Source organism: Muscardinus avellanarius (assembly GCF_963383645.1).
Source record: "Muscardinus avellanarius genome assembly, chromosome: 10".
Taxonomy (NCBI): domain Eukaryota; kingdom Metazoa; phylum Chordata; class Mammalia; order Rodentia; family Gliridae; genus Muscardinus; species Muscardinus avellanarius.
Window position 1 is genome coordinate 94610286 of NC_137796.1, and position 26673 is coordinate 94636958.

Genomic DNA, 26673 nt, shown 5'->3' on the forward strand with positions numbered 1-26673 from the left:
TAAGGGGCGGGGCCGCGCTCGGTGTGGCGCAGGCCGATTGGCTGGCAGGAGTTTGCGGAAGTGACGCACGAAGAGGCCCACGTGTGCGATTCCACCGCACATGGCTGCGCTCTTGAAGAGGCTGCTGCGGCCCCGGGCTGCCCCTGCGGCCTTGGGCCCCGGGATGGGACGGCGCGAGGTCGGCCAAAGCACCGATCCCGGGGCTGCGGTGCGAGTGCGCTTTGCTCCAAGCCCCACAGGTAACCTTGGCGGACGTGACGCTGCAGGCCGCAGCCCACCGCCCGGCCCGTCCCCGCCCCCCGAGTGCCCCTAAACAAATCCCTTCCGGTGGTGTCAGATTGGGAGGGCAAGGCGACCCCATTTTATAGAGACAGAAATTAAGATCTAATTTACATTGCCAGGAATTTCTTTGTTGTGCTGAACCATCTCTTTCAGGGTTTTTTTTTTTTTTTTTCAAGCGTTCGGTAAATATATTTTGAGTATAAACTACCAGGCACTAGACCCTGGGATGGTCATTGAGTTAGGGAAACCTACGTTTTAGTGGCCTTGACAAACATCTATAAAGGGTAATTTTGAAGTCACATGTGTTATGAGAAATGAAACAAGGTAGGAGACGGGGCGAGAGGTAAAGACCGAATGCTCCAATCGAGCGCGGTTACTCGCACCTCTAACCCCAGCATTTACGAGTAAATCGGGAATCTCAGGTTCGAAGCCAGCCACAGCAGATTAGATTAGTAAGAGCCTGTCTTAAAAAAAAAAAAAAAAAAAGTGGCGCATGGCCGTAATCTCAATATTTGGGAATCAGAGACAAGGGTATCTCAAGTTCGAGGACAGCCTAAGCAAGTAATGACACCCTCATCAACCTAGTGAGACCCTGCTTCAAAATAAAAATAAAATAGGGCTGGAAGTGTAGCTTGGGGATAGTATGGCCCTGGGTTTAATCCCAGGTACCACAAAAATAAATAAATTTAAGAATCGAACAGGAGTATAGCTGAGGGATAGATTGTTCCTGGGTTCAAACTACAAGAACACTAAAAAAAGGGGGGGGTGTTCAAGAAGGCCTTGCAGAGAAGGTAACATTTGATTTGAGTTGGAAACTAAATCATAAGGAGGAATCACCTTATGTGAGGGAGCCTGGGCAGAGGAAATGGCAGGTACAGATGCTAGAAAGGCAGCAGGAAGCAGAGGGCCCTGTTGGAGGTCTTTCCCACCAGTACCACCACCCCAGTGTTCAACATTTACCAAGGCAGCCTTCTGTCTTCCTCACACTGAACCTGCCTGTCATTCCATACCCCAGGGTCAGCAGATAAGGAGCTTTGTGGTAAAATCCCAGCTGCCTAGAGTAACAGAATCTCTCTGTTCAGGCAGCATGGTGTAGAGCAGTGTTTCACAAACCATCCATGGTAGAAGCATGAGTTCTAAATTCTCAATTGTGGATCAGTATTGGAGTAAAATTAACATGTGATTTATGAGTAAAATTAATATGTGATTTATGAGAAAAATGAAACATTTGAAATACATAATGTAAGCCTTTTTTATTAAGTTCATCGGGCATAAAATTGCTGTCAAGTTGCTATAAGTTTCTAAACCTTTTTTTTGTTGTTGTTGTTTTTGATGGTACTAGGGGTGGAACCCCAGAGGCTTTCCACCTCCAGGTTGTCCTCCCAGCCCTATTTGATATTTTATTTGGAAACAGAGTCTCACTAAGTTGCTGAGAGCCTCACTAAGTAGCTGAGGCTGGCTTCCAACCTGTGGGATCCTCCTGTCTCAGCCTCCCGAGCCCAGAGATTACAAGCGTGCGCCACCACGCCTGGCTTAGTCTTTATTTCAAAACAGGGTCTCATTGAGTTGCAAAAGGCCTCACTAAATAGTAGCTGAGGCTGTCCTCGAACCAAGATCCTCCTGTCTCAGTCTCCCAAATGCTGGGATTACAAGTGTGCGCCATCACGCTCAGCTTCTAAACCCTTTCTGTGCTTACCTGTTGTGAGCTGGCAACAGTTTGCACATGAGCACTGAACTGTGCTCCTTGCTTTGACGGGCACTTACGTAGAGTGCCAAGCCTGGGGTTGTCTGGGTCCAAATTTCTGTCTTTGCCAATTCCTAGATGTGTTATCTGGGCAAATTGCTTAGCATCTGTGAGCCTCAGTTTTGCCATCTGTCGGGCAGGACTAACAATAGTCTCTCCATCATGGGTTTGAGCCAGTGCAACTCAGCCACTTAGCAAGGTCTGGTTTATGTAGAAAGCATTTAATAAACAGTAGACTCAGCCAGGCATGTCATGTACGCCTGTAATCCCAGTGCATGAGAAGCTGAGACAGGAGGTTCGCAGGCTTGAGGCCAACCTCAGCAACTTAGTGAGAACCTGTTTCAAAAAAAGGGGGGGGGCTGGGGTATAGCTCAAAGGTAGAATGCCCCTGAGTTCAACCCCTAGTATCTAATAAGATTTTTTTAAAGTATGGTAGCTTCTACTGTGGTGATTATAATTCTCATTTTCTTGCTGGTTTTCAAGGAAAACCCATATGAGGAACTGTTGACCATGACAGATAAAAGATTTATCAAGCAATATAGGTCACTGGAATAGCTGAAACTAATTGAAGGTATATTTCAGTGAGCATTTAGATATGGCAGAAGCCCTGCAATAAGGAAGGCTTTTATATTTTGTTTGTAAGCCCTCTAACATTAGATGCGGAAATTGAAGCTCCTAAAAGTTAAGTAGAGTGCCCAAAGGGTAGCAACTAGTAAATGGTGGACGCAGAATTTTAATCAGGTATGTATGCTGTAAGAGGCCTTGTTTCCTACTTACTGGTCCTATGTCTTCTGTCTTGGGATTCCTGAAACCTAGTCCTACTGAGCACACTGGTTTTGTGGTGTCTTTGCAGTAATTAGCTGAAGGTCACACACATAACCAGAGTGGAGCTGGGGTCTGCCTGGCCCCGGAAGAGCTTTACCCATCCCCTGCTACCTCGGGTACCAGGAAATGCAGATGGCTCACCGTGGGAACTCGGGACTGTGGGCTGCACCAAAGAAAGTAGGGGAAGGGGACATGACAGCCTTGGGAAAGCTGTTTAATTTGAAGTTTCCAGACAAGAATGACGGAAAGGAAGATCTCAGGAATTTAAACTGCAGGGAAGGAAAATACCTTGGAATCAAGTATTGTTTTGGTTAGTGTTAAAGCTAGTACTTAAGGTAAAAATATCAAGTAGGCAAAATTCAAATTGTATAATGCGGCTAGAGTAGAGTACAGAGAGTATACATGGGAAATGTGATTCTACAGCATTTTAAGTTACTCACTTGTAATTAACATTTTTTTTTTGCCTAGAGCATATAATTAAATTTGCATACATTAAATGCATCTGTGATATGGCTTCGGCCAATAATTTTCTGCTTTTCCTTAGCCTTGAGGCAAATATCACAGCAAAGTGACAGGTGTATTGGGGGACAGTTGGAGCATTTTTGGAGAGCTATCTTCCACTCTCTGGATGAGAGACTACATGTGTCCACCACCCCATCCTCCTTTGCGACAGTCTGGCTGTCTGGATGCCAGCCGCAGAGATGGGAGGGCATAACTGTTTCTGGGTCTTTGAAGTTCACCGGGACGTTCTGTTGTAAGCTGAGCTTACTTGCCCCTTTGCTGAGACTTGAGAGTTCCTTTTCCCTGACTTGCCTGAAGTGTTTTCTTCCTTTCCCAGGCTTCTTGCACCTGGGCGGCCTCCGCACTGCCCTGTACAACTATATCTTTGCCAAGAAGCACCAGGGCAGCTTCATCCTGAGGCTGGAGGACACAGACCAGACCCGCCTTGTGCCTGGGGCGTCGGAGAATATTGAGGACATGTTGGAATGGGCAGGTGAGAGGCTCCAGGGGAAGGAGACTCCGAGGAAGGAACCAGGGCAAGGAAAGGAGCCTGAAGATCCCCCGCCTGGCTGGGGAATGAGAAGTTCCTGGAAAAATGGATACATTGTGCTAGCTGGGGTGACAGGATCTACCAAAAAGATACCTCCCTGAAGCCAAGCTCCAAGGCTGTTTGGAACTGGAGTTACAGAGGGCCTCACTAAGTAACATGTGCCATCACACCCAGCTCCTTTTTTTTTTTTTTTTTTTTTTTTTGCATTACCAGGGATGGAATAATCCAGGGGCATTGTACTTCTGAGCTATACCCCCAGTTCTTTTTTGGTGGTACTGGGGTTCCTGGAAGCCCTTCTACCTCCAGGCTCCACTCCCAGACTTATTTTTTTTTATACTTTTTATTTGGAAACAGGGTCTCTTAAGCCAGTGCAGCTGGCTTCGAACCTGCAGGATCCTCCTGCTCCGCCTCCCAAGCACGGGGATTACATGCATGCGCCACCACACCTGGCTTTAGTATTTTTATTTTTTGAAACAGGATCTCACTGAGTTGCAAAGGACCTCACTAAATAGCTGAGGCTGTTCGTGAACTGCGATTCTCCAGTGGCAGTCTCCCTAATGTTGAGATTATAAGAGTTCGCCACCACACCTGGCCGCCTTCTTCTTCTTTTTTTTTTTTTTTTTTTTTTGCGGGTCTGGGGATGGAACCCAGGGGCATTTGACCTCCGAGTTACACCCCCTGCCCTGTTTTTTATTCTTTATTTTGAAACTGGGTCTTACTAAGTTGCAGAGGGCCTCACTAAGTAGCTGAGGCTGTCTGTGAACTGCGATCCTCTGGTCTCAGCCTCCCAAATGCTAGGATTATAAGCATGCACCACCACACCCGGCTTTTTTTTTTTAATGTATTTTTATTGGAGCACTGTAGTCAAACATCTCAATGGAATACAAGATTTGTGAGGATATTACAAGAACACATCACCCAATTAGCCTTTATCCAATCCTCATCCTATTCCCTCCCCCTCCCTCGATCCCATGCTTGATTTAGTGAATGACTTTGATATATTTGTTTAAGTACATCATATGCTTTAAAGAGATTCCATCTTACCCCCTCCTGTCCCCTCTGATAGGTCACTTTAATTGCTCCTTCATAGGGTCCTTCTTCAACTAGATTTCCTCCTATTACCCATTTCTTCCTAGTTTTTGCATATTGGGGAAAGCATCTAATTTTTTATTTTCTGTGATATTTCCCTGTGGATGCCACATTGTAGGCTCCAATCTCACTCTCGAAAGCCCCTGCACTGGCCTCGCCACATGGCAGGCTCTGATCCGGCCCTCGGAGGCCCCAGCATCGGCCTTGCCTTACGGCAGTCTCCTATACTGGCCTTGCCACACGGCAGGCTCCAATTCCATTCCTTGGAGGCCGCAACACCAGCCTTGCCTCACAGCAGGCTCCGATCCCGGCCTCACTGGCCCCAGCACCATCCTTATCGCACAGCAGGCTCCGATCCCGGAATACTTCCTAATGTTAAACTAGGTTCAGATTTTTTTTTTTTCTTTTAACCACTTCAGATGGGCCAAAACAAAATGTGTGCAGTCTCTGAAGTTGATATTCTTGCAGAATGTTTAATCCTTCAGGCAGCTAAGCTCAGGGAAACAATGAGTATGTTTGTGTTTCCTGGGTCAACACAAACCCCTGTGGACCCCAACTAGAGTCAGGTGTGACAAATGAAGGCTAACAACCGTGAGGGAAAATACCAAGGCTGCTGTGAGATGTGCGCCCTCAGCCAGGTAAATTATTCACTAGACTCTGAGTTCCTAAAGGGCAGAAGCCCATTTTATTTCTAGCTTCTACAATAGAAGGTTTTAAAAACATCCGCAGTTGAGGTTCACTGAATAAAGGAATTTATTCAACAAGATCCCTTGCTGTGATCCACATTCCGTTCTAGGCAATAGCTAGGGACTTTGAGCAAAGACGCAGCACTGCGGGTGTGGTAACGCACACCTGGGATTCCACACTTGGGAGGCAAAGACAGGAGGATAACAGGTTCAAAGCCAGCCTCAGCAACAACTTAATGCGGCTCTCAGCAACTTAATGAGACCCCGTTTCTAAATAAGAAAAAGGTCTGGGGGTGTAGCTTGAAAGTACAGTGCCCCTAGGTTCAGTCCCCAGTACCACACCCACACACAAAAAACCTAATTAATTATGAACTTGATGTTGAACGATGATGAGAGTTGTGGAGAAAGGGTAGCAGGTTAGAGGCCTGGGCACTCTTCCTTCTAGCTGGGGTAGTCTCCGTTGAGCAGGTGACACTGGCAGAGAGAGTTGGATGGAGGAAGAGGCTGGCCCTGAGGTTATCCAGGGGAAGAAAGTTCAAAGCAGAGGGGATTGCAGACGCAGAGGTCCTGTGGGAGGAAAGTAGTGAGTTTATTTGAGGAGTGACGAGGAGACCAGCATGGCCCCAGGACGGTGAATAGAGCAAAGTAACAGAAGCCATGAGGACAGGATCGCCAGGAGCCAGATGGCACAGTGTCTCAAGCGCCAGCGCCACAAAAGGCACAGGCTAGGGACGAGGGATGCAGTGGTGGACACCATGCGGCGCGGCACTGCTGTGTGGGGGCCCGCAGCCCCTCCACAGCGCTGGCCCCTTCCATGTTTGGACACGGCAGAGGGCAGATGTCCAGGCCCCCAGGTGGCTGACTTCTAGAGCTCCTCATTTTGAAAGTCACTATTTTGTGTTTATTTCATTTTATAATTTTTTTGTATATACATGGTACTGGAGATTGAGCCCAGGGGCATTCTAACTTCTACACCCACCCAAGCTTTTTTTTTTTTTTTTTTTTTTTTTTTTTTTGTGTGTGTGTGTGTGTGTGTGTGTGTGTGTGTGTGTGTGTGTGTGTGTGTTACGGGAGTGGGTGTGGAACCCAGGGGCTTTTTTGTCTCTGAGTTACACCCCCAGCCCTATTTTATAATTTAGTTGGAAACAGTCTCGCTAAGTTGCTGAGAGCCTCACTCAGTAGCTGAGGCTGGCTTTGAACCTGTGCGATCCTCCCGTCTCAGCCTCCCAAGCGCGGGGATGACAAGCATGGCCACCAGGTCCAGCTCTTATTTTTTTTAATCCTGACACAGTCTTGCTACATTGCTGAGGTTCTCCTAAGTTGCCAGGGCTGGGCTTGGACCTGAGATCAAACTTAAAATAAATAAGCTGGGAGGATGGGCGTGGTGGCGCACGCTTGTCATCCCAGCATTCAGGAGCCTGAGATAGGTGGATCGTGTTCTGAGGACTGCCTCAGCTACTTAGGTCCTTCGTAACTTAGTGAGACCTGTTTCAAAATAAAACATAGGGTTTGGGGCATAGCTGAGAGGTAGAATGCCCGTGGGTTCCATCCCCAGTACCGCAAAATAATAATATAATAATAATAATAACAACAACAATAATAATATAATTAATAAGCTGGACATGGCAGCGCACATTTGTAATCCCAGTATTTGCTAGGCTGAGACAGGAGGATCATAGGTTCAAAGCCAGCCTCAGCAACTTAGGCCCTGTTTCAAAAATAAAAGAATAAAGGTAGGGCTGGGGATGTACCTTGGTGGTAGAATGCCCTGGGGAGCAATCCCCAGTACCACATACATACATGCAATGTTGGGAGTATAGCTAGGCAGTACAATGCCCCGGGTTCAATCCCCAGTACCAAATAGAGGAGGGAGAGAGGAAGGAAGGAAGCCATTTCAAATTATACAAATCAGTGGCTTTTAGTATATTCTCGTGTTGTACAAGGAGGGAGGAAGGAAGGAATTCACCATTTCAATCATACAATCCAGTAGCTTTTAGTATATGCCCATCACCACTAATTCCAGAACATTTTGATTACCCCCAGAAGAAAACATTTCCTTCTTATTCTTCCTTTCCCCAGCTGCTGGCAACCACTAATCTATTTGCTGTCCTTATGAATTTCCCTCTGATAGACATTTCGTGTACATGAGATCATAGAAATTGTGACTGGCGTTTAGCATAAGGTACATCTGAGTGGTAGCATGTATGAGTTCTTCATTCCCTTTTATAAGCAAATAATATTCATTGTGTCAATATGCCACAGTTTGTTTACCCATCCAGGACAGATTGGCATTTGGGTTGTCTCCACATTTTGGCCACTATGAATAAAGCTATTGTGTACTTTTTTTTCTTTTTGGTACTAGGGATTGAACCTACGGGCATTCTATCTCTGAGCTACACTCCAGTCCTTTTTAGTTTTTGTTTTGAAACAAGGTCTTACTAGGTTGCTGAGTCTCACTAAGTTGCTGAGGCTGGTCTCAAACCTCTGATCCTCCTGTCTAAGCCTCCAAATTACTGGGATTACAGACAGGTGCCACTACACCTGGCCATCTGTTTTTATTTCTCCTAATGGACTCACTCTTCAACCCTGGGGCATTCCAAGATGCTGACCACTACACAGACCTGTTTAAAGTTCAGTCTTGAAGTGATCTCCAGTTTTGCTTGCTCAGACCCACTTTTCTGAGGCCCCAACAGAGAGGTAGCTAAATAATACTAACAGTAATCACAGCCTCTGTATGCTTGGCGAATGTGAATCGATGTACGTTTATTGTCCAGTTCCAGCCTCCTGATAGCCCTCATGAGAAAGTTACTGTGTTCGTCCTTTTACAAATGAGCAGGCAGAGGCTCATTTGTAAATGAAGGAAATTCGCCCCAAGTCTCTGGACTGGCTGGTAGGCTTGCTCCAGTCGCATCTGCCTGCAGTGTGTGGTAGCATCCGCTGTCACTGGGCCACCTGTGCCCTGATCGTCCCGTGTCCTCTCTTCCGAATTCTTTTGAAAGCTCCCCAGGACAGCATTTCCTCCTAGTCCCTGTGGCCCCCGTGCCCTCTGCTGGAAGTGTTACACCTCTCTGTCCTAAGTGGTCCTCTCATAGTCACTTGGCATGGGCAGCAGTAGCTCCACTTTTCAGAGGAGGAAATTGAAATAGGTAGGCCAAGTCTTGCAAAGAGGTGGTACATGGACTGCTTAAGAATAGAGGGTTTGGTGCTGGGCGTGGTGGTACGTGTCTGTAATCCCAGTATTGGGAGGCTGAGGCAGGAGGATCAAAGGTTTGAGGTCAGTCTCAGCAACTTAGCAAGACCCTGCTTTCAAAACAAAAATTACAAAGGGCTGAGGATGTAGCTCAGAGGTAAAATGCCACTGAGTTCCATCGCCAGTGTCCCAATACTGCAAAAACAAAAACTAAAGAAAGGTTTTTTTTTAACCCAATAGCCTGAGTTACCCATTATCTTTGGCCAGGTGATGTAACCCTGGGCCTCTCTCTCCTTCTGATAGAATGGGGTAATGTCCACACCCTACCAGGGAGGAAGGCTGCAGCTTCATAAAAGCAGCCCAGGGTGTTTGACATCCAGGTACTGCCACGTCATCACCCTTTGCGGTTGGTCCTGTCCCAACTAGTGAGTGGCAGAGCCAAGCCTGACAAGCTGTGCCTAGAGCCTCGTGTGTCCTGAGTCCACTCACCATCCAGCCTGGGCTGGTCATTCCCTCAGCAGGGAAGTAAGGGCTGGAGGGGACGCACAGTGGAGCCCACAGCGCCGTTTGACTCCCCACTCCTCCAGCTATGAGACCTCCAGCACTCAGCCTCTCTGCTTTCTCTTTTCAGCCCATAAAGGGCAATTGTAATAATAGTGAGGTTTAACGTGCCACCTGTGGTGGTGCACAGCTGTAATCCCAGTATTTGGGAGGCTGAGACAGGAGGATTGCAGGTTGGAGTCCAGCACGTGTTAATTTAGCAAGACTTTATTGCAAAATAAAAAAGGGGTGGCATGTAGCTTAGAGGTAGAACAGCCCTAGGTTCATCTACAAACACACAGATGTGTGGAGTGCTATGTGCAAGATTTGCTGATGCCCCGCGCTGTGTTCCAGGCATCCCCCCTGACGAGAGCCCCCGCCGGGGAGGTCCTGCAGGGCCCTACCAGCAGTCCCAGCGGCTGGCGCTCTACGCCCAGGCCACAGAAGCGCTGCTGAAGACTGGAGCTGCCTACCCCTGTTTCTGCTCACCGCAGCGGCTGGAACTCCTGAAGAAAGAGGCCCTGCGGAACCGCCAGACGCCCCGGTGAGAGCCCAGCAGGACGCAGATGGGTCCGTTGTTGAGTGTCTTAGTCTCCATGCAGCCTAACCAGTTACCCCCAGGCTTTTCTTGCCTCCGGCTCTGTGGGTCGGGTCCTTCGGCTCAGGTTTGGGGGCTTAGCAGGCCCACAGCCCTCCCCTGGCTTCACCGGAAGGATCTGCTTCCGGCTGCTCGCTCGAGGCCATTGGTACCCTATCTGGGCTTCATAGTACTCCTCGCAGCATGGTGGCTGGCTTTCCTCAGAGTGGACCAGGCAGGGCGCAGGAGAGCCAGCAAGATGGCAGCTGGAGTCCACCCAGTCATGAAGTGACATCCCAGCACTTCTGTTCCTTAGAGGGAAGCCAGGAGCCTGGCCCGCACTCCAGGAGAGAGGATCGCGGGACCACACACGAAGGTGCTGGCCACCCTGGGTGGCAGGCAGTAATGTGTGAAGTAATTTTAGTCACTTATTATTTTCAATAAGTAAAATTTTGCTTTGTGTGTATGTGTGTGTGTGTGTGTGTGTGTTACTGAGAATTGAACCCAGAGGCAATCTACCTCTGAGCTACATCCCCAGACTGATTTTATTTATTTAGAAACAGGGTCTCACTAGGTTGCTAAAAGCCTCACTGAATTTCTGAGGCTGTCTTTGAACCTGCAGTCTTCTTCCAGCTTCAGCCTCCCAAGGACTAGGATTGTAAGCATGGGCCACCATGCCTGGCTACATGTTTAATATTTAAAATATTTAAAGCCAGGGCGTGGTGGCGCACACTTGTAATCCCAGCATTCGGGAGGCTGGGACAGGAAGACCACGGTTCCCGGACAGCCTCAGCTACTTAGGCCCTTTGCAACTGAGTGAAACTCTGTCTCAAAATAAAGAATAAAAATATAGGGCTGGGGGTGCAGCTCAGAGGTAGAATGCCCTTGGGTTCCCCCCCAGTGCCGCAAAAAATAAAAAAAATATTTAAAATGTCCAGGAAGATATAAAAAGATCTTCTAACCCTCCCTCTGGCCACGTACTTTCCCTCTCTAGAGGTAACTGCTGTTAGAATTTTGTACTCTTTCCTCCAGAGACATTCGGCACATGTGCTGACATACATATCATTTTCTCTTTTTCCCTAAACAGTAGCGTGCGATGTGTTATGTAGTGGTGTGTTATTCCCACTCACTGTCTCGAGGGTCAGTTCCATATCAGCTCATAATTTTTTTCCTATGCTTACATAACATTCCAGTGTATGGGACATGCCACCAATGACTTAACTAGCTTCATATTAATACACCTTTATGTTTATAATCCTTTGTTATAAAAACATGGAGTTGTGGTGAACAGCACCGACATGCATTTTCCTTGTGTGTAGTGTGCTTGTGGCATCTTCGTGGATGTGGAATTGCAGGGTCAGGGGCAGTACAGCTTGGGCAGATCCCCTAGTGCCTTGTCCCCAATAGCAGCTCAACATTTAAATTCCAGTTCCAGTGAACTTTTGGAAAAGGGCTCACATATTTGTACAAGGTCATGATACTCACTATGGTATTGCTTGTTTATTATAAGCAATCCACTTGTCCAAATGATGGAAAATTATTTTTTAAATTTATATTTAAGTCAGACATGATGGTGTGCGCCTGTAATCCCAGTACTTGGGAGCCTGAGACAGGAAGATCACAGGTTCATGGCCAGCCTCAGCAACTTATTGAGGCCCTCTGCAACTTAGACCCTATTTCAAAATAAAACAGGATCTTGGGGTATAGCTCAGAGGTAGAATTCCCCTGGGTTTTATCTCCAGTAACACACACACATGCATGCATGTATATATGCATAAACACATAAATTCATAGACACATAAAATTATAATCAAAGCTGGGCATGGTGGCACATGCGTATAATAGCTAATTGGGAGGCCAAGGCATCAAATTTGAGGCCAGCCTGGGCAATTTAGCAAGACCTTGTCTCAAAATAACAAAAGGGCTAGGAATGTATCTCAGTGGTAGAGCACCCCTAGGTCAATCCTCGGCACTACACACATTTGCAAAAGATGTGACAACCCAGAGCTCCTTGTACTTTGTCGTGCAGACAGATTACCTGGGGATCTGGTTCACGCACTCATTCCGGTTCACCCGATCTGGGGTTGGGCCTGGCAGTCTGCATTTCTTACAGGTGTCAGAGTGAAGCTGATACTGAGGGCCACACGCTCCACTTTAAGTAGCGAGGGCATACACTGTATACAGCTTTTCATCTTGCAGAAGTCGGGGGGTGGGGCTTCCAGGATAAGAGGAGCAGCTTAGAGACACCAGGGCTGCGTTGTGGACTCTGACTGTCCTGCCTTCTCCTTTAGTTGTAAGTAGCTGCGGCAGCTCTAAGCTTGGCCCACCCCTTCCTAGCACAACATCAAAGGGGGAAAGGGGGAAATTTAAAAGATTTTTCCTCCTGTGGTTCTTTCTTCGCCCTATTTGGAAAGATAAAACTTTCTTAGAAATTCAGTCCTCCTCTCTTTCCGCCAAGTGTATTTTCCATTGAGTCTCAGTGACTAGGATGGGATTACATTCTTACCTGGCCTGGTCACTAGAACCGAGGAAAGGGTTTGCCAGATTGGCTCTACCCGTCGTGATTCACCCTTCCATCCAAGCATTTTGCCATCAACTCCTTAGCAGGGGAAGTGGAGAAGGGCTGGGCAGGCAGCGTGTCGGCTGCATTGTTATCTCACTTGAGCCTCCCCGCACATCCCCTTCTAGAATGAGGAAGCAGCCTGAGAGGTAAAGGGCTTGCTGAAGGCCTCGCGGCTGTCAGGGGCAAAGGTGGCCTCCCGTCCAGCAACGGTTCTCAACTCTCCTGCTGCTCTGCTTCCCAACAGCTACGACAATCGGTGCCGGAACCTGAGCCAGGAGCAAGTGGCGCAGAAACTGGCCAAGGATCCCAAGCCTGCCATCCGCTTCCGCCTGGAGGAGGAGGCACCGGCCTTCCAGGACCTGGTATACGGCTGGAATCGGCATGAAGTGGCCAGCGTGGAGGGCGACCCAGTCATCCTGAAGAGCGATGGCTTCCCCACGTACCACCTGGCCTGTGTGGTGGATGACCACCACATGGGCATCAGCCACGTGCTGCGGGGCTCCGAGTGGCTCGTCTCCACCTCCAAGCACCTGCTCCTCTACCGGGCGCTGGGCTGGCAGCCGCCTCGCTTTGCCCACCTGCCCCTGCTCCTCAACAGGGATGGCAGCAAGCTGTCCAAGAGGCAAGGGGACATTTTCCTGGAGCACTTCGCTGCTGCCGGCTTTCTGCCTGAGGCCTTGCTCGACATCATCACCAACTGTGGCTCGGGGTTTGCAGGTACTCCCTCACCCGGCGGTCCCCGGTGGTGGCAGAGGCAGCAGGGCCGAGCTTTGGTCCTTGGTCCAGTCCCAGCTCTGCCAGTGAGACCGTTTTCAAAATGAAAAAGGCTGAGGGGTATAGATCAGAAGTAGTTCAGTTCCCAGCACCAAAAAATAAAAATAAAAATGGGAGAAAAAAGGGAGGGAAGAGGTTGAGTGGCTGGGTTGTGTCACTTGCAGAGAACCGCATGGGCAGGACCTTGCCGGAGCTGATAGCACAGTTCGACCTGACCCGGATCACCTGCCACTCGGCCCTGCTGGACCTAGAGAAGCTCCCGGAATTCAACAGGTGGGTGAAGCCTTCTTATCCATGAAAGGTCCCCGCCGTGAAGGGGTAGTGGATTCTAGAGTTTGCACTTTGAGCTTTTGGTGTCTCATGCTCCATGACCACAGGTAAGTCATGTAACCTCTTTGGCCTCCATATCATCTTCTCTAAAATAGGGCTAATAGTAGTACCCCTCTTATATGAATTAGTATTGCATGAGCTAAGCACAGTGATACACACCTGTAATCCCAGTACTTGGCGGCTGAGTCAGGAGGAACGCAGGTTCAAGGGCAGTGTGCAGTAACTTAGTAAAACCTGTTTCAAAAATAACTAATGAATAGCCGGGCGTGGTGGCGCACGCTTGTAATCCCCACGTTTGGGAGGTTGAGACAGGAGGACTGCACAAGTTCGAAGCCAGCCTCAGCTACTTAGTGAGGCTCTCAGCAACTTAGTGAGACCCTGTTTCCAAATAAAATGTTAAAAAATAGGTCTGGGAGTATAGCCTGGAGATGGAAATCTCCTGGATTCCATCCCCAGTACCACAAAAAATAAAAATAATTAAATTATAGCTGGGCATGTACCTTAGAGGTAGAATGCCTCTGGATTCCATCTCCAGAACTGCAAATAGTAATAATAATAAATGAAAAGGTCTGAGGGAATAACTCAGAGGTAACACATCATGGATTTAATCCCCAGTAACAGAGTTGGGCATGGTGGTGCATGCCTATAATTTAAGTACTTGGGAGGTTGAAACAGGAAGAATGCAAGTTTGAGGCCAACCTCATCAAAGCAACTTAGTGAGACACCCCCCCCCCAACATAAAAAATACAACAGGGCTGGGGTGTAGCTTGGAGGTAGAACACTCCTAGATTCAATTCCCAGTACCACAAACCAGTGAAAGAATTAAAGGTTGCATGAAGCTGGGAATGGTAGTGCACATCTGTTATCCCAACTACTTGCAAGGTTGAGACAGGAAGATTGCAAGTTGAAGGCTAGCCTCTACAACTTAGACCCTGTCTCGGAATTTTTAAAAGGGTGGTGTGGGGGCTGGGGATGTAGTTCAGTAGTAGAATACCCCTAGGTTCAGTCCTCAGTACTGGGGAAAAAATACTGCAGAAAGGTATCTTGCACAAAAGCCAGGCATGGTGGCGCATGCTTGAAATCCCAGCATTTGGGAGGCTGAGACAGGAGGGTCGCAGTTCGAGGACAGCCTCAGCTACTTAGGCCCTTTGCAGCTTAGTGAGACCCTGTTTCAAAATAAAGAATAAAAAATAGGGCTGGGGATGTATCTCAGATGTAGAATGCTCCTGGGTTCTATCCCCAATACCGCAAAAAAACAAAAAAGCACAGTATCTTGCATAGCCCCTGGCATTCAGGCTTTTTGATTGTTTTAAGAATAACATTTCAAGCCAGGCGTGGTGGCGCACACTTGTAATCCAAGCATTTGGGAGTCTGAGACAGGAGGATTGTGGTTTGCAGACAGCCTCAGCTACTTAGTGAGGCCCTATTTCAAAAATAAAAAGGGCTGGGCCGGGCGTGGTGGTGCACACTTGTAATCCCCGCGCTTGAGAGGCAGAGACAGGAGGATCGCGCAGGTTCTAAGCCAGCCTCTCTGGCATAAGAGACCCTGTTGCCAAATTTTAAAAAGTATAAAATAGGTCTGGGAGTATAGCCTGGCGGTAGAAGGGTTTCCAGGAACCCCAGTACCACCAAAAAATAAATAAAATAAAAAGGGCTGGGGGTATAGCTTGGAGATACAATGCCCCTAGGTTCCATCCCCAGACCTGCAAAAAAAAAAAAAAAAAAAAAAAATTGAAAAATTGACTTCTCCCAGTAGACCTATGGGTCAGTTGCATGATTGCCCCAGATAACCATTAGGAATATAAGAGAAGTTCAGTGACAATTGAGTTTGCGTAGTGCACTGATGGCATGTCTTACATCAATGCAGCGTGCCTGTCAAATGCAACACGTACCGCCGTTTTTGTTGTAGAGAGTGATAGTTCAGGAGCTACTTTGTGATCCATTCTGGTCCTCCAGGAAGCACGAGAGGAGACAGAAGGAAGACGGACATGGACTTCCGCTTGGTGTGGCTCAGGAGGGGATGTAGCATTAGGATTGATGCCCGTGGGCTTAATGAAGCCAAAGCTCTTGTCTTCAGACATTTTTATAGTTGTTCACTGCTGTGATTGAAAAATAGTACTAGTGACATGGTAAATGTAGTAATAAACGTTTGTTTTGTGTTTACCTTGTCCCAGGCCCTGGACCTTACAGGTCTTTTTTTGTGTGAGTGGTACTGGGGATGGAACCGAGGAGTGTTCTGCCTTTGATCTATACCCCCAGACCTATTTTATTTTTTATCTTGAAACAGGATCTCTAAGTTGTTGAGGCTGGCCGCGAACCTCTGATTCTCCTGGGATTACAAGCACGTTCCGCTACACCTGACTTACAGTTCTTTTTTTTTCTTTTTCTTTTTGTGGGTCTGGAGCTAGAACCCAAAGGCATTTGACCTCCGAGCTACAACCCCTGCCCAATTTTTCATTCTTTATTTTGAAACAAAGTCTCACTGAGTTGTGAAGGGTCTAAGTAGCTGAGGCTGTCCACAAACTGCAGTCCTCCGGTCTCAGCCTCCCAAATGCTGGGATTACAAGCGTGCGCCACCACGCCCAGCTTGACTTACAGTTCTTAAGCATGGTCATGCGGGTCTTTTTCCTTTCCCCTTCTCCTTTTCTTTGTACTGTCTCATGTGGCTGCTAAGGCAATTCTTTTTTTCTTTTTTTTTTTTTTTTTTTTTTTGGTGGTACTGGGGTTCCTGGAAGCCCTTCTACCTCCGGGCTACACTCCCAGACCTATTTTATACTTTTTCATTTGGAAACAGGGTCTCTTAAGCCAGAGCATCTGGCTTCGAACCTGCGCGATCCTCCTGTCTCCACCTCCCAAGCGCGGGGATTACAAGCGTGCGCCACCACGCCTGGCCTGCTAAGGCAATTCTAAAAATAGTTTCAATGTTCTTTTTCAAGGGTATTCGTGTGTGTGTGTGTGTGTGTGTGTGTGTGTGTGTGTGTGTGTGAATTAGTTACTGGGGAGCAAACCCTGGGATATTCTGCCTCTAAGCTATATCTTCAGCCTTTTATCCTTTTTTTTTTCATCAGGTCTCACTAAGTTTCGGAGGCTAGCTGCAAACCTGCGATCCTCCTGTCCCAGCCTCCCAATACTTAGGAGTACTAACGTATGCCACCACGTTGGGCTTCCTTAATATCTTTTTTTTTTTTTTTAATTGGTGCACTGTATTCATACATCATAGTGGGAAACATACTTTTGTAGACATACATGCACACATTGCCCAGTCAGCCCCCACCCGATTCCCACCCCATTCTCTCCCTATCCCTCCCTCCCATGCTTGGCTTAGTGATTGACATCTAGTATTATAGCAATTTATCAAAAATTAAAAATGATAATCTCACATAACAGTTTCATTTGTCTGATACCAAGCTTTTGATGACTTAAAGATAACATTTCAATATTTCTTTTTGCTTTCTTTCTTACCAGAGAATCTATTTTTTCTATTTTTTAGGTGAAACTATCATATATTTATATATTTATTTTTCAGAAAAAAAAATCTATCGTAATATGGAATATGGACTCTAGGTACCCACAACGATCTTGAAAAAGAACAAAGCTAGAAGATGTATATTTTCTGATTTCAAACCATATAAAGCTACAATAATTGAAACAGTGTAGTACTATTCTAAAGGCAGATATATAAACCATTGGAGTTAATTAAAAGCCTAGAGCTAAATTCTTCCCTATATTGTCAAGTTATTTTTGACAAGGTTTCCACAAACATTTGGTGGTGGGAATAATAATCTTTTAACTAAATATTGTTGAAAAATAATAATTACATGGAAAAGAATAAAGTTGGACCCTTATCTAATCCCATATACAAATATTAACTCAAAATAGATAAAAGACCTAAATATAAATCTTAAGACTATAAACTTTTAGGAGAAAATCTGGGTCATAAAACCTCACAACATTGAAATTGGCAGTGATTTCTTGGTTATGATTTCAATGGCACAGGCAACAGAAGAGTATACAAACTCCCTAAAAAATAAAAAACATATTGTATATCCAAAGACAATGTAAACAGAGTTAACAGTTACTAATAGAATGGGATAAAAATATTTCCAAATGCTATATCTGAAGCTATATTAATATTCCAACTAGAAATCCTAAAAATTAACAACAATAAAGGCAAACAATACCCTTTACAGATAGGTAAAAGACTAACATAAGTAATGAATCTCCACAGATAACCAATCTTAGTTGTCTGTTGGATGGAAAATCTTGTTTCTCTAGTTCTGATGTGTGTTACCTATTTCTTCTTTATAGTTAATCTCTTTGAGTATTTTCTCTAGTGCTGGTTTTGAAGATATAAATTCCTTCAGTTTCTGTTTGTCATGGAAGCTTCTTATTTCTCCATCTAATTTAATAGAAAGTTTTGCTGGGTAGGAAATTTTTGGCTGGAAGTTGTTTTCTTTCAAAATTGGGAATATGTTACTCCAAGCCCTTCTGGCTCTCATAACTTGGTTTGGGAAGTCTGGAGTGATTCTAATTGGTTTGCCTCTGAATGTCACTTGGCCCTTTGCTTTTGTTGCCTTTAAGATTCTCTGCTTGGCTTCCACATTGGTCATTTTGACAATTATGTGGCGTGGGGATCCTCTTCTCCGATCCTGTCTAAAGGGAGTTCTATACGTTTCCTGGACCTGCGTATCGACCTCTTGCTCTATGTCTGGAAAATTTTCTGCTATTACTTCCTTGAAGAGATTGTTGATCCCTTTGGTTTCATTTTCTTTTCCCTCCTCTATTCCAATTATTCTTAGGTTAGCTCTCTTAAAATGGACCCATATTTCTTCAATATCAGATTCCTGCTGTCGGATATTTTTTCCTAGATTAGAAACTATGCGTTCATTTTTGGAATGATCATCTTCTAAGAGCGAGATTCTGTTCTCCATGTGGTCTAATCGGTTGTTTGTGCTTTGAATTGAGGCCTTTACTTCATTAATTGCATCCTTTATCTCTTTTTGGCTCTCTCTGAGTTCTTTTCGAAGCACCTCTATTATTTCTACAGTTATTTTCCTGATTTGATCTTCTAGAAATCTCTGATTTTCTGTTTTATTGGGTTCTGATGTTGTGGGGTTGTGAGCATTTATTGCTCCAGTATTATTCCTCTTTCCCATGATTTCGGATGTTTGTGCCTTCTCTGGGTTCTTCCCTTGGGTCACTATGACTTCACTTAAGGTGCTCTGGATCTCGAGTCAGTAGTATCTCAGACCCCACTACTCCTTTACTGGGTTGTATCACAGAGTCTCCGACCCAGAGAGTCGATAGAGGCTGCTTTAGACTGTGGGGGGTGCCAGGTTGCACGTTCTCCTATGGTGTGATATCACTGCCACCGCCCCTCTCCCACTGGGTCAAGTCCCAGTGAGTACAGTACTGGGATTTCTCCGCTGTGGCCCACAATTTGACTCACTGTTCTTGAGTACGCAGATGTAGCTGTACTGAATTCGGTGAATTCGGTGCTGTTGCCGCCGGTGGCAATATGGCGCCGCTGCTACGCCCTCGGCTATGGGGCTGGCGTTTTTTTTTTCCTTGGTTTTGATTTCCACTCTGAATCCCTGCAGCGTGTGCTGAGCTCAGACACTGGGAGCTTTAGATGTCCTCTGAGCCGAGAAATCCCGCCTGGCTGTTCCGCAGCGGCTCCCCTCGGCTTGCTGTAGCCGTCCCGTGAATTCGCCAGTGCCGCCAGCAGTATGTCGCTGCTGCCGCATCCTCGGGCATGAAGCCGCGTCCTCGGGCGTGAGGATCTCCTCTCTGGCTCTGTTCTCAGTCCGCTTTCTCTCTGGAGCCTGGTGATTTTTTTTGTTTCTCTGGTGATGTTGTTTTCTGGCTTTAAAAGGCGCTGATTTTGTGGTAATGGAGATTTGTTGTTAGCGGGGCTCTTAAGCCCCGCTTTTCTCAGTCGCCATCTTCCCAGAAGTCTTCCTTAATATCTAATTAAAATTTCTTTTATAAACTGTTTTTTGGCCAGTCCTCATTCCAGATAGCTTCCCAGAAGGTCTCTTTCCACCTGTTACATGCCAAAGTCTCTATTCAGACCCCCCGCCATCGCAGCCCTGGGGTGTGGTGTACAGGCCTTGCCCTCGGTGCTGTGCCTTTGGTCCCTCCCAGCCAGCCTTTCAATGGCTGTTTCACTTCCTGCAGACACCCGGCAGCATGCACTTCATACTTGGAGCCCATGAGCCACCCCCCACCCTGCTACCCACCTTCTGTGCCAGCACCCAGACAAGGGGCCAGGCAGCTCGGATTGGCCCTCAACCCCTACCGCTGTCTCCTGCCTGGCCCCACTAATACCAGAGAGGCTATGACAGTGTGGCGACTTGGGATGAAAGAGCGTGGTTTGAGAACTCAAGTTTTGAAGGTTTCACTACTTGCAAAGGACAGAATCAGGCAGTTAGGAGAATTCTGGAATGGAGAGGATTTGAATTGACAAGAAAACTGCAAATGTTTAATTCAAACAACCCTCTGCTCAAAATCCTAGAAATTGATCTTTTTTTTTTTTTTTTTAACCTCTTTTGTGGCCAGAGCCTCACAATTTGAGTAAGGCTAGGAGATAGGCACTTCAGGTTGTGCTTTGTAACCTTAGGTGCCTGTAGAGGCTAGGTGGGTGGCGGAGGTGGTTGGCCAGGTAAGAGACGGAGCAGAGGGATGGGGACTGGAGGCCTCAGGTGTCTCAGCCGACAGCGTTCATCCCGCTCCAGCCAGGGACAGCCGTGGGTTTCAGCGCTGCGTGCAGCCGCTCTTCCCACGTATCGAGGGAAAGCAGAGCTCTTAATATGAGTTCTTTCTAGTTTAAATTATCACTTGCTGGGCTGAGGCAGAACTCTGTGCTGGACCGCTTGCTTAGCAGGCACGGACTTGAGTTTAATCCCAAGTACTGCAAAAAAAGAAAAAGAAGGCCAGGCGTGGTGGTGCACGCTTGTATTCCCAGCATTCGGGAGGCGGATCCTGGAGGATCGGGGTTTGCAGACAGCCTCAGCTACTTAACAAGGCCCATCGCAATTCAGTGAGACCCTGTATCAAAATAAAGAATTCTAAAAAATAGGGCTGAGGTGTAGCTTGGAGGTACAATGCCTCTGGGTTCCATCCCAAGTACTGCAAAAAAGAAAGAAAGAAAGAAAGAAAGAAAGAAAGAAAGAAAGAAAGAAAGAAAGAAAGAAAGAAAGAAGGAAGGAAGCTGTGTGTGTGTGTGTGTGTGTTACTAGGGATTGAACTCGGGCACTCTACCTCCAAGTTACACTCCCAGCCCTATATAATATTTTATTTTTTTATTTTTTATTTTATTTTATTTATTTATTTTTTTTTTTTTTTGGTGGTACTGGGAATGGAACCCTTCTACCTCCGGACTACTCCCAGGCCTATTTTATATTTTTATTTGGAAACAGGGTCACTTAAGCCTGCGCGGCTGGCTTCAAACCTGCGCCATCCTCCTGTCTCCGCCTCCCAAGCACGGGGATTACAAGCGTGCGCCACCATTCCTGGCTCATTTTTATTTTTAATCAAGGTCTTGCTAGGTTGCTGACAGTGTCACGAAATTGCTGAGGCTTATTTTGAACCTGTTATCCTCCTCTCTTAGCCTTCCAAGTACTGGGATTACAGGTGCACACTATTTTATATTTTTGAGGATGGAACCCAGGGACATTCGGCCTCTTAGCTACACCCCCTGCCGTATTTTTAATTCATTCATTTTTTCTTTCTTTCTCTCCCTCTCTTCCTTTCTCTCTTTCTTTCTTTATTTTTGGTGGTACTGGGGATGGAACCCAGGGGCCTTCTACCTCCGGGCTATCCTCCCAGACCTATTTTTTATATTTTATTTGGAAACAGGGTCTCTTAAGCCAGCTGAGGCTGCCTTCGAACCTGTGTGATACTCCTGTCTCAGCCTCCCAAGCACAAGGATTACAAGCATTCGCTCCCTTGCCTGGTTTATTCTTTATTTTGAAACAAGACCTCACTGAGTTGCAACAGGCCTCACTCACTAAGTAGTAGCTGAGGCTGTCCTTCAACCACAGTGCTCCAGTCTCAGCCTCTGAATGCTGGGATTACAAGCATGTGTCACCATGCCCAGCTACTATTTTAAAAATTCTGCAAACAAAGCATGTCTGCAGGTTGTCTAGACTTTCAGCTGTCTGTGATCTTAGAGCCTTTTCTTTTTATAAATATAAAGGTAATTCTTCTTGCATTGGGGCAGGGGCTCATATGATGTGTCCTCCTTCAAACCTATCTACTCCTCTGGGAAGAGAGGGTCCGGTGCCAGCAACAAGGCTTCCCCTTGACTTCTCTTCAGGATACACCTCCGTCGGCTGGTGGGCAGTGAGGCACAGAGGCCCCGGCTGGTGGGGGAGCTGCGGGCCCTGGTGGAGGAGGCATACGGGAACCAGCTGCAAGACCGGGATGTCCTCGACCCCGCCTACGTGGAAAGGATTATCCTGCTGCGCCAGGTGTGGGACAGGGTTCTGGAAGCTGGGACATTCCTTTCCCTTCTAGCACTGTCTGCAGTACAGATGATGACTGCCTCCTTCCACAGGCTCACATCTGCCGCCTGCAGGACTTGGTCTCCCCAGCATACTCCTATCTGTGGACTCGCCCAGCTGTGGGTCGCGCACAGCTGGGCGCCATCTCGGAGAAGGTGGATGCGATCGCAGAGCGCTTGCTGGGGTAAGCAACTATCCCCGTGCTCTTGCAGGAGTAAGTACCCGCCGGCTGAGCTCAGTTCCATGCCCTCCTTCCTTCTTTCTTCAGGGCTTGTGTGGGGCGCCCCCACCACAGTCCCACACCCAGAGGAGAAATGCTGGGGCCCGGCGCTCTGGGGGAGGGAGGAAGCCCACGCGCACTGTTGCCAAGACCCGAGGGCCTAAGCTGCTAAAGCTGGCCTCGAACCTATGATCCTCCTGTCTCAGCCTCCTAAGTACTGGGATTAAGGGTGTGCACCGCCATATCTGGCTTGTTTGTTTATTATTGGGACTGGGCAGTAAACCCAGGGGTGTTCTGCCTCCACATTACACCCTCCTTTTTCTCTTTTTTTTTTGAAATGGGGTCTCACCAAGTACTGAGATGACAGATGTGCGCCACCACACTCGGCCCAGTTATTTATTTTTAAGAGACAGGGTACACACACACACACACACACACACACACACACACGGCCCACAGCTCAGAGGAGAGGGGAGGGAAAGTGAAAGGCACAGAGAGGAAGCAGGTCTTGGTAACACAGTGTGGCTTCAAGTCAGAACATCTGGCCTCTGAAATTATATAATCAGCCATTCCCTCTTGCTTCTTAGGCCAACCTTGCTTATTTTCTGTCCTTTTAATAAAAAGAATTGTCCCTGCTACAGAAAAAAACTAGTATCTCTGCCTTATAGACACATGAGAAATTGGGCTGCACTTGGCCCAAGTGCAGCCACCTGGGCAGGAAGAGGTGACCAGGCACTCCCTGGCATGGGCAGCGGGCTCTGCCCAGGGCTTTCCACCTTTCAGCTCCACCCCAACCCTATTTTATTCTTTATTTTGAAACAGGGTCTCACTGAGTTGCTGAGCGCCTCATTAAGTGGCTGAGTCTGGCTGTGCACCTGCAATCCTCCTGTCTCAGCCTCTCGGGTTTTACAAGCTTGCACTACCATGCCTGGCCTTCCCCCCCTTTTTTGGGGGGGGTTCCAGGGATGGAACCCAGGGGCATTTGACCTCTGAGAGCTACACTCTCTGCCCTATTTTTTTTTATTCTTTATTTTGAAACAGGGTCTCACTAAGTTGTGGAGAGCCTCACTAAGTAGCTGAGGCTGTCTGTGAAACCCAATCCTCAGTCTCAGCCTCAGGAATGCTGGGATCACAAGCGTGCGCCGCCACGCCTGCCCCCTTTTTTTTTTAAGTGATGTGATCTCACTATGTTGCTGGCCTGGGGCTGGCTCCTTAGTGAGACCCTATTTCAAAAATAAAAGGACTAGCCACGTGTGGTGGCACACGCTTGTAATCCCCGCGCTTGGGAGGCTGAGACAGGAGGATCGCACAGGTTCGAAGCCAGCCTCAGCTACTTAGTGAGGCTCTCAAGAAACTTAGTGAGACCCTGTTTCCAAATAAAGTATAAAATAGGTCTGGGAGTATAGCCTGGAGGTAGGAAGCCTCTGGGTTCCACCCCCAGTACCACCAGAAATAAAATAAAATAAAAATAAAAGTACTAAAAAAAAAAATAGGGCTGGATGTGTAGCTCAGAGGTAGAATACCCCTGGTTCCATCCCCAGTACCACCAAAAAAAAAAAAACTTCTGCAAAGCCAAGCATGGTGGCACACGCTTGTAATCCCAGCATTCAGGAGGCTGAGACAGGAGGATCACGGTTCGAGAACAGCCTCAGCTACTTACTTGGTTCCCCCACCCCCTGGCCAATGGGCTTCACAGGCCCCATAGACTGGTCCTCTCCTAGGCTTTTGGAAAGACTTGGTGCGAGCTTCACTCAGGATGTGCTGAGCGGAGAGCTGAAGAAGCTTTCGGAAGGCCTGGAAGGCACCACGCCCAGCAACGTGATGAAACTCCTCCGGGTGGCCCTCAGCGGACAGCTGGTGAGGCGGGCAGAGGGGCTGCACTGCTCCCTGGGCTTAGCCTTCAGCCGACACCATTGAGCAGGAGCTGAGCTCCGTTTGGGGGTCCCACAGTGACTGAAACGTGATCATTGTGCTCAGTATGTCACTTGGCAGACTGTAGAGCACCGGGACGTACAGGCGCCTCTCCCAGTGCCAGGGATACACGCGTGAGCCTGTCGTGGGATTTGTGATGTACTAAGCATAAGAGCCATATCAAGAGTCTGCTTAATACAAGAAAGCAGGCCCTTGTGACTCGTGCTCATCCAGGGAAGTAAGTGAATGACTAATAAAACACAAGCTCTGTTTCTTAGGGCCCCAGCGTAGGGCTGGCCTGGGAATGGTTACCCTAGACAGAGTTTACGTTTCTCCGGCAGTTTGAGGCAATAAAGCAGTGTTTTCTCTTTTTGTTCTTAGCAAGGACCCCCTGTAGCTGAGATGATGGTGTCCTTGGGGCCAGCAGAAGTCCGAGAACGGATCCAGAAGGTGCTTTCCAGTTAAGATGTGCAGGACAGTGGAGGCGGCCCTCGAGCCTGTACACCAGGAAACCGCCTTTAGAGGGGACAAGGAGGCGGCCTGGGGCCCGTCAGGAACATTGCAGAAGGAACCAGAAGTGGGACTGAGTCTCCCACGGTGCACGCGGTCCACAGCAGGCCCGGCTCCATCAGCTGGCCAGGGAAGCTCACTGCACCTCAACTCTGGAAAGGACCTCCTGCATCTGTTTCTCACACCACATTACTCAGCAGAGGTTAGGCGTTGGTTTCTAGTGTCCCAACAGTCCAGAAAACTCAGGTGTTCATCTGTGATGGGTATTGTTCCAAAATATCACAGAACTAGGTGGCTTAAACAACAGACTTATTCCCTCACAGCTCTGGTGGCTAGAAGTCTGGGATCAAGTGTCAGCAGGGTTGCTTTCTCCTCATCTCTCTTCTTGGCCAATAAAAGACAGCCGTCTTTGCTGGGTCCTTCCAGGTTTTCCTGTGTCACCCACATCACAGCCGTAGTATCTTTCTTTGTATCCTAATATCCTCTTTTTTTTTTTTTTTCAGTACTGAGGATGGAACCCAGGGGCATTCTACCTCTGAGTGACAGCCCCAGCCCAATTTTATACTATATTTTGAAACAGGGTCTCACTGAATTGCAAAGGGCCTCAGTAGTAACTGAGGCTGTCCAGGAACTGAGATCCTCCTGTCTCAGCCTCCCAAATGCTGAGATTACAGGCATGTGCCACCATGCCTGGTCCTAATCACCCCTTCTTTCAAGGATACCAGGCACATTAGATTAGGAGTCACCCAAAACCCTTATTTTAACTTACTTGGTAAGCTCTATCTCCAAATACAGTCCACATTCTGTGGTCCTGAGAGTTAGGGCTTCAACATAGGAATGGGGGTGGGGGTGCAATTTACCCCCAAACAACTCAACAGCAGTCTGCACTCATGGGTCCCAGTTTGGGGGCTCGGTTTTGAGTTAGAACAGCAATGGATGTTCGACACAAGCAGTTCCAAACTGGATACCAGACTTTCTTTGGGAATCGTAAAGGAGAAGTTATTCATCTACCAAGAGTAAGCATTGTGTTTTGTGCTACTCTTTGTCCTTGGACTTTGGGACAGTCTGTGGGTCCTTTCCCTAAATATCATCTCTTCTCTTTTCTAGCTCTCCAGACATGGTCCTTGGACCTCAGACTTCACCCTGCCTATTTTGAGCCTTTTTCTTCTTATCCACCCCTTCCTTCCACCGTTAATTGTAAGTCATCATCTGCGGATTTCTGAAATGAGATTTCTTCTTGTAGTCTTAGGTGACAAGGAATAGCTAAGAGAAAGGAGAATGGTGATTGGGCACAAAGCCCTGTAGGGCTCCTAGGCGTCCCCTGTGGGCAGCCAGCCCCTAGGTGGCTCCCAGTGAATGCCACCTCTTCCTGTTCACACCCTTGTGTGATTGCATCTGCACTGAGTAGGCTTCCTGGCACATCAGGCTGTTGAGGAAATGGCAGATCTCCGCCTCTGAGGCTAGGCCACAGGTACACTATGGCTTCCGTCTTGTGCTCATGAATCTTTTGGGGAAAGCCAGCTCCCAGGTCCTGAAGACAATCAAGCAGCCCTATGGAGGGGTCACACCAGCAGCTACGGGAATGAGTCGCGTTGGAAGCCAGTCTTCAGCCCCAGCCAAGCATTCACATGACTGCGTCATGGTGACTTTTTTTTTTTTTTTTTTTTTTGCGGTACTACCTCCTGGGCTATTCCCCTGGTCCTATTTTTTTATTCTTTATATTTTTTGAAACAGGGTCTCACTGAGTTGTGAAGGACCTCGCTAAGTAGCTGAGGCTCTCCATGAACCACAATCCTCTGATCTCTGCCTTCTGAATACTGGGATTACAGGTGTGCGCCACTACGAGTGGTCTCTCCAGCCCTATTTTTATTCTT

General features: G+C 47.4%; 1 protein-coding gene across 1 annotated transcript; it reads left to right on the plus strand.

Annotated features, from left to right (window-relative positions):
* Window positions 1–100: 100 nt before the first annotated feature.
* Window positions 101–24754, plus strand: EARS2 (glutamyl-tRNA synthetase 2, mitochondrial; the record flags this gene model as incomplete). The annotated part of the gene is made up of 9 exons (XM_080702290.1): window positions 101–239; window positions 3690–3845; window positions 9762–9951; window positions 12792–13264; window positions 13486–13594; window positions 21972–22125; window positions 22212–22342; window positions 24100–24235; window positions 24671–24754. The coding sequence occupies 9 exons, from the start codon at window positions 101–103 to the stop codon at window positions 24752–24754; spliced, it is 1572 nt and encodes a 523-aa protein (XP_080558416.1).
* Between the last annotated feature and the right edge of the window lie 1919 nt (window positions 24755–26673).